At 36.5% G+C, this 11,662-nt stretch overlaps 2 protein-coding genes across 2 annotated transcripts; one reads left to right on the plus strand and one right to left on the minus strand.

Annotated features, from left to right (window-relative positions):
* On the plus strand, positions 1-3,916 carry LOC104228086 (serine carboxypeptidase-like 45). The gene is made up of 10 exons (XM_009780488.2): positions 1-341; positions 421-522; positions 932-1,027; positions 1,388-1,480; positions 1,599-1,678; positions 1,987-2,268; positions 2,390-2,520; positions 2,892-2,984; positions 3,132-3,249; positions 3,351-3,916. Exons 1-10 carry the CDS (start codon positions 113-115, stop codon positions 3,498-3,500), a joined length of 1,374 nt encoding a protein of 457 aa, XP_009778790.1. The 5' UTR covers positions 1-112; the 3' UTR covers positions 3,501-3,916.
* A 3,840-nt stretch (positions 3,917-7,756) lies between these two features.
* LOC104228092 (transcription factor ICE1-like) lies at positions 7,757-11,030 on the minus strand. Its single transcript, XM_009780493.2, has 4 exons — positions 9,877-11,030; positions 8,888-9,124; positions 8,623-8,793; positions 7,757-8,049 (listed from the first exon to the last, which is right to left on the minus strand). Exons 1-4 carry the CDS (start codon positions 10,966-10,968, stop codon positions 7,966-7,968), a joined length of 1,584 nt encoding a protein of 527 aa, XP_009778795.2. The 5' UTR covers positions 10,969-11,030; the 3' UTR covers positions 7,757-7,965.
* Positions 11,031-11,662: the final 632 nt, after the last annotated feature.

The raw sequence follows: 11,662 nt of genomic DNA on the forward strand, positions 1-11,662 counted from the left end.
CTGTCCTCCACTAAACCACAGTATATAGCTCAACTCTATTAGCTCACACCATATTCACTCAATTAGCTCTTTTTTCTTGTTTCCAACATTAACTTTGCAAAATTCAAAAGCAATGGCATTATCTATTTTCTTCTTTCTTCTTTGTGCTTTTGTAGGAATTCGGAATGCATTTCCTCATCCAGACAAAATAATACTATTGCCTGGACAACCCCAAGTGGGATTTCAACAATTTTCAGGTTATGTTACTGTTGATGACAAGAAACAAAGATCTCTCTTTTATTACTTTGTTGAAGCAGAAACAAATCCTGCTTCTAAGCCTTTGGTTTTGTGGTTGAATGGAGGTACACAAAAGTTACTTTCATTACAATTTGGTCTCTTGATAAAGTTCCAAACTTGAGTTATTTGCATTTGTTATTGCAGGACCTGGTTGTTCTTCTTTAGGTGTAGGTGCATTCTCTGAAAATGGTCCTTTTAGACCAAATGGACAAGTTCTTGTTAAGAATGAGTACAGCTGGAACAAAGGTGAATCTTGTTCTATTCAAGGAATTTTGTCATTATTTTTTTTTCCTCCTTAAATGATTTTGGTGAAGGGGAGCCTTAGCCGTAACGGCTAAAGTCGTGGAAACAGCCGCTCGCAGAATTTCCGGTCTAAGATTGCGTAGAATAGACCCTTGTTGTCCGGATTTTTCCCGGACCCCGTGCATAGCGGGAGCTTAATGCACCGGGCAACCCTTTTTTAAATGAGTTTGGTATTGCCGAAGGTCTACCGGAAACAACTTCTCTAACTAAAGGGGTAGGAAGGTAGGAGTAAGGTCTTCATTCACACTACCCTCTCTAGACTCCACTTTTGTGATTACACAAATGTGGTGGTGTTGTTATAAATGATTTTGGTATCTTCACTGAAAGTGATTTTTTTCTTGAAATATTGCAGAGGCAAACATGTTATATTTGGAGTCTCCAATTGGAGTTGGCTTCTCTTATTCAACTAATACATCTGCATATGAGACAGTTAATGATGAGACAACAGGTAGTTAGCTACTTAAAACTATAGTTTCGTCTGTTTACTTGCATTAAACATGGATTTCACATTGATAATATTTTCATTTTCTGACTTGAAAAGTTGATCTCCAAAAGCTTGCTCTTTTTGTTGTTTCTTTTAATCTTTTCTATAATGCACATGTGATGCCCATCACCATTCTTTTTGTGCTGATTAGAGTAGTTAAATAGTTTTTCTTTTTTGGTGTAAAGGAAAAGTAAAGCAGCTTTAACTTTGATAAGGATACTGAAATCCTACTGATTTATCTGTGAGTTTTTACATGTTAATTGTTCTATATTTTTCTACACACCCTAAAGCTGCTCCACTTTTTTCTTTTCTTAATGTTTTAAGCTAGGGACAATGTTGTGTTCTTACAACGCTGGTTCAACAAATTCCCACAATATAGAAACAACAATTTATTTCTAACTGGGGAAAGTTATGCAGGTATTCTTTTCTTGGACACATTAATTATCATGAAATTCCTAAGTATCGAAGCGGGCGAACATATTTTAATTTTCATTCTCTTTCTTGGTTATTAATATTTTTGGTATGTCAATTACAGGCCATTATGTACCTCAACTTGCCAAGCTCATGATTGAGCTTAACCAGAAGAAAAAGTTGTTCAATCTGAAAGGAGTTGCAGTGAGCATCACTTAATGAATTCATTTATTAATTCACATTTGCAATCCAAAATTGTAGGATTAAGTTAACAATGAGTTTCATTTGATGAAATGCATGATGCTTGTAGTACTTGGGCAGCCCAATGCACAAAGCATTGGGTTCGGGAAATGGTCGTTGCACCTGAGGGGTGTGACGTAGACAGCCTAAGCATTAGTGACTGCTTCCACAGCTCAAACGTCTGACGTTTGGGTCAGACGGAGACAACTTTATCTGAGATCGAAAAATTAGTTCTTGTTTAATCCTATTCTTTTTCTCTCTTGTCATGGCAGCTGGGTAATCCGGTTCTGGAATTCGCGACTGACTTCAACTCAAGGGCTGAATACTTCTGGTCTCATGGACTAATATCAGATTCCACATACAAAATGTTCACTTCTTTTTGCAATTATTCTCGTTACGTGAGTGAGTACTACAGGGAAAATGTATCACCAATGTGTTCAAGAGTCATGAGCCTAGTAACTAGAGAAACAAGTAAATTCGTAGACAAATACGACGTTACCCTGGACGTCTGTCTCTCGTCGGTGCTCTCACAATCCAAAATTATAAGTCCCCAAGTAAGTCATTGCTTAAACTAACTGTGTTCATGTTCCAATACTTTCTCAGTTTATTTTTTTTAGGCTTTTCCAATGTCATATCGAACTATATTGACTATGTTTTACTGATACTAATTACTAGGAAAATGCTGATACTGAGAAGATAGATGTCTGCATCGACGATAAAACTGTCAATTACTTAAACCGACAAGATGTAAGAAGGGCTCTTCATGCCAAGCTTGTTGGAGTTCGCAGATGGGATGTTTGCAGCAAGTCAGTATTTCTTGCTTTGCTAAAAGGGAATAATAGCATAATACAGTGTCAATTAACAAACTTGATCTTATCAAAAAAGTCTTAGCATATTGTAGCCTCATAACTCATAAGTTCCCTAAATAGAGCACTAAGAGTATCTTCTTTTTGCGACATTATCTAAAGAACAGATAATGCCTTCAAATAGATTAGCTAACTAAATGAAATATGTTTCTTCATAACTCTAGAATGCTAGATATACAAGTCCACATCGAACCACTTGCTACAAAAAAACTCAAAAGGATTTGTATAAAAATTATAAGTTCTGTAGTTGCACCTTTAAAGGTTTACCTATTTTTTGAGGATTCACTAATATTTTCCTTCTGCCGCCACAGCGTTCTGGATTATCAATTACTTGACATAGAGATACCAACAATCTATATAGTAGGATTGCTTGTCAAGGAGAGAATTCCAGTCTTAATTTACAGGTACATATACAGTACAACCCGTTATTATAATCTCAGTAATCTTGGAAGAGTTCTATCTAACGCCAATGCTAGTAAATAAATGTGTCATTTCTTGAAATATCTCTTATGATTCAAGATTGTAGTGTAACGTGTGATTCTTGACAACAGTGGAGATCAAGATTCTGTTGTTCCATTGACTGGAAGCCGCACCGTCGTACATCAACTCGCAAAACGGATGGGACTTAACACAACTGTACCCTATAGAGTTTGGTTTGCAGGGCAGCAGGTAAAACTTTAGTTCTGACCGTTCTATAAAAAACCATAGATAATTTTGATATTACTGTCATGAAAAGGTTCACCTTCTTTCTCTTTTTCTCCACATTTTAGGTTGGTGGATGGACTATAGTGTATGATAATATCCTTTCATTTGCCACCGTTAGAGGAGCCGCTCATGAAGTTCCTTTCTCTCAACCAGAGAGATCACTTGTCCTATTCAAGTCATTTCTTGAAGGCAGGGCACTTCCTGAAGTATTCTGAGATCAACAAATTGGTGATGGACAGCCAGAGCAAATAGGTCTTTCTTGTACATACATTTCACAACTAAATGTAAAAGTAATTTTTTTCATCGCTTTTTTTGGCTCGGAAAGATTAAAAGGAGAAGACTAGAAGAGGCTGAAAAGTTGTGCTAGGAAGAAAAGTAGTATATGATCTTAGGGCCTCAAATGTGAAAAGTTAGTTTTCTTTTTCTGTCTTCATAGTTTTGTCTGGCATGCAAATTAGTGCAGAAAGAGCATCTATAAACTTTGTTGAAAGCAAAAGGTTCCATGACCAAAAGTTTGATTTTTCATGATTTATACTTCATGTGTTGAGTTAGCACATGTCAAGGTTGCTCAGTTAGTGCGGTTTATGATGTGATAAGTTTGAAAACATGCTCAAATTGAGCTTTATACTTCTCTGCAGTTGGCATAGTGTTTCAGCCTACTTATCTAGGAGCCTTAGTTAAGTTTGTATTGTGGTGACTCTGAATCATTGTTATGCTCGTATATATGTTAGTGCTGAAACAGTTTGTGAATCTACAAAGATGCATTTGCTTCTCCTTTATACAACTCTGGTTTTCCTATTTCTCATATTTTTCTCTTTCTTTTCTTTTATGGGATGACAACCCTCTCTTATTATTTAAGGCTGACAATTGAGCTAAAGTACTAACGGTAACTAAGGGTGGCATGTGGGCCGGTCCAGGCCCGAGACCGCGGATCATGTGGGCTTGTGGGCCTAAACGGGCCTTAATCGGATAGAAGTGGGACCGTGGGTGTGGGCCGGTCCTTCACAAAAAGACCGCAAGATTGGGACCGTTTGAGACCGGTCCTTGGCGGGCCTAAACGGTCCCAATGATCGAAATTTTTTTTTTAAAAAAAATCTTCCCATTTGGGCATTTAAAAACTTAGCCGTTTGGTCTGCCAAAATAGCCATTGGCTATTTACAAAATAGTCATTTAACCCTCCTCAAACTTTGTTTTAACCTCAAACTTTTTATAGTTACACTTTTTCCCTATTTTTAATTATAAATATCCCTCATTCTTTCATTTTTCTCACAAAATCATCAACTTTCTCAATCTCTCTCTAATTTTCTTCTATAATTGCTACTATTGCTTACTTTATTATTACAATTTGTGAAAAAATTGTGAAGTTGGTGAATAGTCTTCAGCGATAATTAATTTTCAACAAGTTGTTCATCAATTCGGTAAACTCGTTCCAACTCTTAATTTTTAATATTATAGTTTTGTTTGTTTTATTTATTTTCTATTATTTGATTAATTACAATGACTTCCTTAAAAAACTTTTTGGTAAAAATAAGGGAAAATTCAAGAGTGGCGAATCTAGTGGCCAATATGTTCCTCCTCCACTGCCCCCGGCTCCCCGACCAAAACCCTATATCCGTCCTACACCTGCTATTCTTGATAGCAATAATAGTTTATTACAATTTACTGAGAGTGAATTTGCTATAATGTTGGAGTTGGTGAACAATTAAACTATGAATTAATGAATGCTCTTTATTCTAATCCAACTATTGATGAAAATGATAAGGAGGAAATAGATTTTGATGAAACTCAACCGGATGACGATACACCCGCTAGTCATGCTCCTGAAGTTAACCCAACTAGTGACAATCCAAATGATGCCCTATCTGATACTCCTGTTAATGTCCCTACTTTTTCTAGACAACGTACCAAACGGACAAAAACATCTATTGTTTGACCATTTTTTACTCAACTAATTCCACAAAATAAGGCTAAGTGTAAAACTTGTGGCAAGAAGTTCGCTTTTAAATATTTTGGAGGTCGGGGGTGGGGTGGGGGTGGGGGGTGGGGACGGGAACTTTGGCTACTACTGGGTCAAATTAATTTCAACCGAAAATTAACACTGCTACCGGTGGTATTTCATATTATGATCCAAAAAAAGATCGGAAGAATTGGCAAAAATGGTTACTGTTATGTGCTTACCCTATAATTTTCCTTTTGACCCTCACTTTGTGCATTATATTAGAATTTTTTTAATCCTACTTATAAAAGTTTTCCTCACACAACCGTAAAGAGCGATATTTATAAATATATACACGAATAGGAATAAAATTTGCGCTATTTGTTTACTCATATAAATTGTCGTGTTACTATTACAACTGATATTGGTAGAAGTGGTAATGACCGTGATTACCTTACTGTTACCAGTCATTGGATTGATGAGGATTGGATAATGCAAAAGCGCATTATTGCTTATAGAATAATTAATTCACGTCACACAGGGCAGTTTATTGCTAGCACAGTTACAGATATTTGTAGATATTTTTACATTAGTGATAAAATCATGTCAATTTCAATGGATAATGCTACTAGTAATACAAATGTTGTAGCCTTGCTTACCATTACATTAAGCTACATTTAGTAACATTTTTCATGTTAAATGTATTTTTCATATTTCCCATTTAATTGTGAGTGATAGTATGAGAATTTTAAATATTGAAATTGAAAAGGCTAAAATGACTCTTAACTGGCTTTTTTATTCAAACCGTAGAAGTAGACTTAGAGAATATTTTTAAAGATGCGATGAATTTGGCCTAAGAGAAAGAAAGGTTCCTAAACCTTGTCCAACTAGATGGAATTACATGTATGAAAGTTTAGTTGTTGCATATGAATATAGAAATCCCATAAACTCAACGTTGAATATCTCTTTACAATATTTTTGTCTTGAAATTTGAATTAAAAAATTTAGGTCACAATTATATAATATAATTTACAAGGAATTGCCTTAGGTACTTTTATTACCATCTTTTTTTCTCTAACATCTATAAAATTTAAATTAAAAAAAAAAAGTATTCGTTGGGCCCGCTTAGGCCCGGGATCGACCCACTTAGCCCGGGACCATTAGTTTGTGGGCCTGGTCCTGGGCCGGCTCCTACAAAAAACCCACCAGGGCCGGGACCGTGAGGCCCGTTTAAATTGGGACCGAACCTGGGACCGTGAGGACCGGCCCACTTAGGCACGGGACCGGCCCACATGCCACCTTTAACTGTAACTGAACTGGCCAATGATGCGGGTTGTGGACTGGCCTTGTCTAGTTCAAGCTCTTAATTGGCTAGTTCGTAAAAATAGCACGGTTTGTCCAGTTTTCGGACTTGTCATTCAAAAATAGCCAGCGTTTACCAAGTCAATAAAAAATAGCCACTATTTTGCTGCACCAGAGACCGGTCCAGCATAATATACTGGAGTTCGGTGCACCTGTGTGTGAACTTCCAGCATATTATGCTGGACCGGTATACTTTGCTGACTCCAGTATAATATACTGGAGACTGGAGCACAGGTGCTTCAAAATCCAGTATATTATGCTGGACCGGTATATTTATACTGGAACTCCAGTATATTATGCTGGAGTATTTTTCCGGATTTTGAACAGTGTTTTCATTCAGATTTATCTTTACATGAAAAGTGGATAAATTTCGATTACTTTTGGAATTGGGCTATTTTTGAACGACCACTTATAAATCTAGCTATTTTTGAATTTCTCCCGGCTAGTTCGGGGGTTGAAATGACACCAGGTAGCCATTTTGAGCACCCCTATTTAAAACATATCAGTTTTTTAAGAATCATATCCAGTCTTCTTCTTCTTCTTCACATGCAGATATGCACTAAATCTCACTTGATACATGCACAGATGCACCAGATGAATAACTGCAATGACATGTTCTTTACATGAAGATTCTGAGTTAAACTATTCTTACGTCAATTTGTTACTTAACTATGACTAATCAATACAGATTCTTACTTCAAGTTATTACTTAACTATGACTAACAACATAACTTGGTGTACAAACATTATGTTCATTTTTTCCTTTTTATATATAAAATAATTTTTTTTTCCAGATATGGGTGTGTGTTAAACTGACATTTGGACATGGGAACATATCAAAATTTTGGTAATTCACAACCAATTGTTTGTTTCAAGCTACTGCATTTGTTGGTTTCTTTTTGCCGGTTAGTTACAACACCAACCAGTGTGATCCTACAAGTGGGGTCTGGGTTGACACCAGGAAAGCCTACTCCTTTTCCAAATTTATGCGTCCTCGAGTGTTTCGATTAGCAAGGTTGAAGAAACTAGAGGTCATTCATTCATAACAAAAAGCCCTCACCTTGAGTGATAAGCTGCAATCCAACCCTGTTAATATTATTGCCAAAGCTTATTCTTGCTGAGGCACTAAATCATTGAATTGCCTAGTAATGAAAAACAACTAATGACATCAAGTTAGAACTTGGAATGATTGACCCAAATAATACCATTCAATTTTGAAAGATTGGGTTAAGGTTTCTCCTAAAGAAAACACAAAACAATGGCTGCTGGATAAATATAGAAAAGTACAAAAGAAGCATTGAAAATAGTCTGAGAACAACAATTAGCTAGAGTCTAAAGTTGAAAATGGTGGCTAGATTGTCTTCCTTGTCGACCATAGAAGCTTATATCATCCCATGGCTGCCGGCTGAATCCAGCAATACTGCTTTGATTTGATCAGGATGAAAGTCTTGACCTTCTTTGCATTGCTGCGATTACACAAAAACAAAAATGTCCATCAGAAGAAGAATTCAGTTCCAGGACTCATTAAAGTTCAAACTGCGCAAGGATAAGAAAACAATTAAATGACAAATCATCTACAGATCGTGCTATATTCTTTTTCTTGACTTGGTATTGGGAAAAAGGAGGAGGAGAAAACATGATTCCTGGAAAGAGACGCTAACAGAGTTATACTCAATCAAGAAAGGCAGAGGACAGAATTCGCGGCATATATCCTGATCGTGGTGGTGCTCATTTCAGTGGCGACATAACATACCATGAGTAATTTGGACTGCTTTGTAAAAAGTTATATGTCAGCTGTTAGTTGATAATCAAATCGTATATCTGGAGTTACTGTTCAATAGGAATAAGTACAATCTGTTATCCTCGCCGCTCCCATTTTAAAGGCTTAATATGGTTATAGGTTCTGCTCATTCCAGAAGGATATTCTTTTCTGCAGGGACTGATGGGTTTTTCAATTTTCTAGATACAAAATTTCGCTCACGTAAAGCATTTCCTAATCCAACAGTACCAACATTGTAAATTGAACAAAAAGTGATTACCTCAGCTCTGAATATATCTAAGGCGAACCCATTAAAGCAGCTGATAACAGCTTGTTGAATGTCCAGTCCAAGGTTGTCCAGAACCCGCATTGTTGAGAGTAAGAGGCCTGGTCTGCGGCTGCAGAACATATGGATATTCATTGCTCTTCCTTCTCTTGCCCTTACTTCAACCTAAAAGTACAACAAACTCTAAATTACATCATCTTAAACCGATACATGATGACTTAAGACTTCACAGGATATTGGCTAATGACTTTTTTTTTACCCTTGCAGGTTGTCCAGTTGGGCTAGAGAGAGGGCTCGCGAATGAACTTGGGCAGAGTTCTTCTTTGATGTGGCCTGACAAAGCTGGTGTAGTTGGTGTTAAAGGATAGTAGCTTGTTGTTTGGGTCAATGAAGAGCTAGACGGCGTGGCCTCCAGTTCATTATGCAGGTCATTGATTTTCTGTAGAAGCTCCTTTAGGTACTCGATTGCATCCCCTAAGATTGAAGCCCTGTCCATCTATCAACATGCAAAATCACAATTCAATTCATGGAAATTCACCTTGCACTGGCACGTCAATAGCACAGATTGCCGAGAAGAAGAAGCTTTTAAGATTAGGTAGTCAGGAACACAAATTGGTAATACAAAATATTCTGTAAGGTTAAAGTCAAGTCCAATGGTTCTTTGGAATTAAATCTCAACTTAGTTATTCATAAACATACTTCACTTCATTAAGAATTTGCATGAGCACTTAAGGCATTTTAATTACTTCCTACATCCTAAAGCTTATATTTATGACCATGTACAGCAAGTACTTTGAGGAGTGGTGGGATGGCAAAAGGCTGCCCCCCCCCCCCCCACAACGGGGGAGGGGATGAAGAAACAAATTAAAGCAGATATATAAAAGAGAGAGAGAGAGAGAGAAGACAATTTCATGTAACATCAAGTTAGTAATGTCTATTCTCTCATGTGGTCCAAAACAGAAGATCCTTTTGAAAATCATTTCATATAGTTCATGTGAGTGAACTTAATGCAACTATCAAATAGCTTTAATTCAGAAGCCTTTTTGAACTATGCATAGCACAAAGTTACATACGTAAATGAAGAACACTCAAATTAGAAAAGAAGAATAACCGCGTATTGTTCAATTTCCCCTTTTCCTTTTCCGATTTCTTGGGGAAAGGAAGCTAATGGCTGATGATTGTGAATAGCTAAAACATGTTAAAATCATATAAGAATTCACGAGAAATTGATGTAAAAGAATTTCTTACCTTACTAATTCTTGGTACAACAGACCTCAGCATGTAAAGCCTATCGTTTAGCTTCTTCCTACGTCGACGTTCAGCCATCAAATTCTTGGCTGGTGGTCCCTTTTTCTTCCTTTTCTGATCTCCACCAGTTACAGTGCTAGTTGCATTTGAACTATTTCCACCATTTTTAACACTATCCTCCACCTTATTACTACAATTTTCGACAAACTCATCTGAATCATAATTCAATGTGAAACCATCAATGCTAACATCTTCAAGTTCATCCCCATTTTCCCATTTCCTCTTCTTCCCACTCTCTTCCTTCTCACCAATTTCACCTCCAAAATCCCCCAAACTGCCACAATTATTATTAGCTAAATTCTTCCTAAGAGCAGCCCTTTTTTGGAAAAGAGTTGGTTGTGATCCAACTGAAGTAAAATTATCAAGTGGTTTTAACAACTTGGACCTATTAAGAAACAGAGAATTCTCATTAACAGAACCATCACTAAACCCCAGCGGACTAAACCCAGTGGCACTATTTTGGGGCAATTGAAGCAAATGGGATGATGGGAATTGAGTACAAGAACTCAAATTGAACGAGCTCAAATCTTGAAACCCACCAGTAAAAATCCCACCTTTATTCAAACCACCCAAAGCTTGAGTTTCAAGAAAACCATTTTCACAACCCAAATTGAAACCACAGTCCAAAGGGTTGTTAGATAAAGCAGTTAACATAGGGGTTATGGATTTTTGGGCTAAGAAATAATGTACCTGAGATGGGTCAAGATTGTTGAAAACATAAGAAGCTGAAGATGAAGATGAGGAATCTACTGGTTGTAGAAGCAAGTTACTATTGTTTTCAGTTTCGGTGAAATTTTGGGTAAAAGAAATGTCAGTATGGTTTTGGTTTTGCATGTTGTTGTGATTGTTACTAGACATGAACCAGTCTACATCTGCTGCATTATCTAGCATGGATTTGAATGTAGAAATTGCACTCATTTCCATATCATTTTTGTTGGTCGTGGGATTGTTTTGAGCCCAAGAAGCAGTTTCATTTTCTTCTTCTTCTTTGTCTTCCATATTCCAAACCATACTGTTTACTCTTGAGAGCATTTTTTGGTTAGCTTCAGTGGACAGTCTTACAAATAAAGAGAACTGAACAGAATTAAAAGAAAGTGGGGTGGGGTGGGGTGGGGGTGGGGTGGGGTAGGGTGGGTTGGTTTAAAGAACCAAAGGATTGTGAGGGAGTTAAAGCCTAAACTAAGGGAGGCAAAGGAGAAGAAAAACGTAGGCAGCAGAGGTAAAAGGGAAATGGCTTTTTCAGAGTTGTCTTTATTTGAGGCAACTGACTCGAAAGTTACATTTTCATAGACAAACAAGTGAGGCTTCCTCGTTAATAAAGCACTTTTACATTCGACCGTTATTATTATAAATTAGTATTAGTATTCATGCGGATACGCGAACACTAATCATGTCAAGTATTTAAATTATTTGAATTGTATGTAAATAATCTTCAAATTTACATTTTCTCAGTAAATATAGATAATCATTGGATATTAATTATATGAAAAAAATTAACCATTTATTCTATTTTTCTTTTTTGATATCATTCTTGCCAGTGCCATTGGATTCTAAAAATAGTCAGAAAGCAAAATAATAACTCATATTTATGGCAATACAATCAAATGTTGAAATAATAAATGACTATTTGGATAAGACTTAACTCTTACTACTACTTGAACTCTTATTTGGTGTGTTGATATCTCTTAAAAACCATATTTTTTCTTAAAATTTCAGTTTCTAAAGC

The sequence above is a fragment of the Nicotiana sylvestris genome, chromosome 6, assembly GCF_000393655.2.
Source record: "Nicotiana sylvestris chromosome 6, ASM39365v2, whole genome shotgun sequence".
Classification (NCBI taxonomy): Eukaryota; Viridiplantae; Streptophyta; class Magnoliopsida; order Solanales; family Solanaceae; genus Nicotiana; species Nicotiana sylvestris.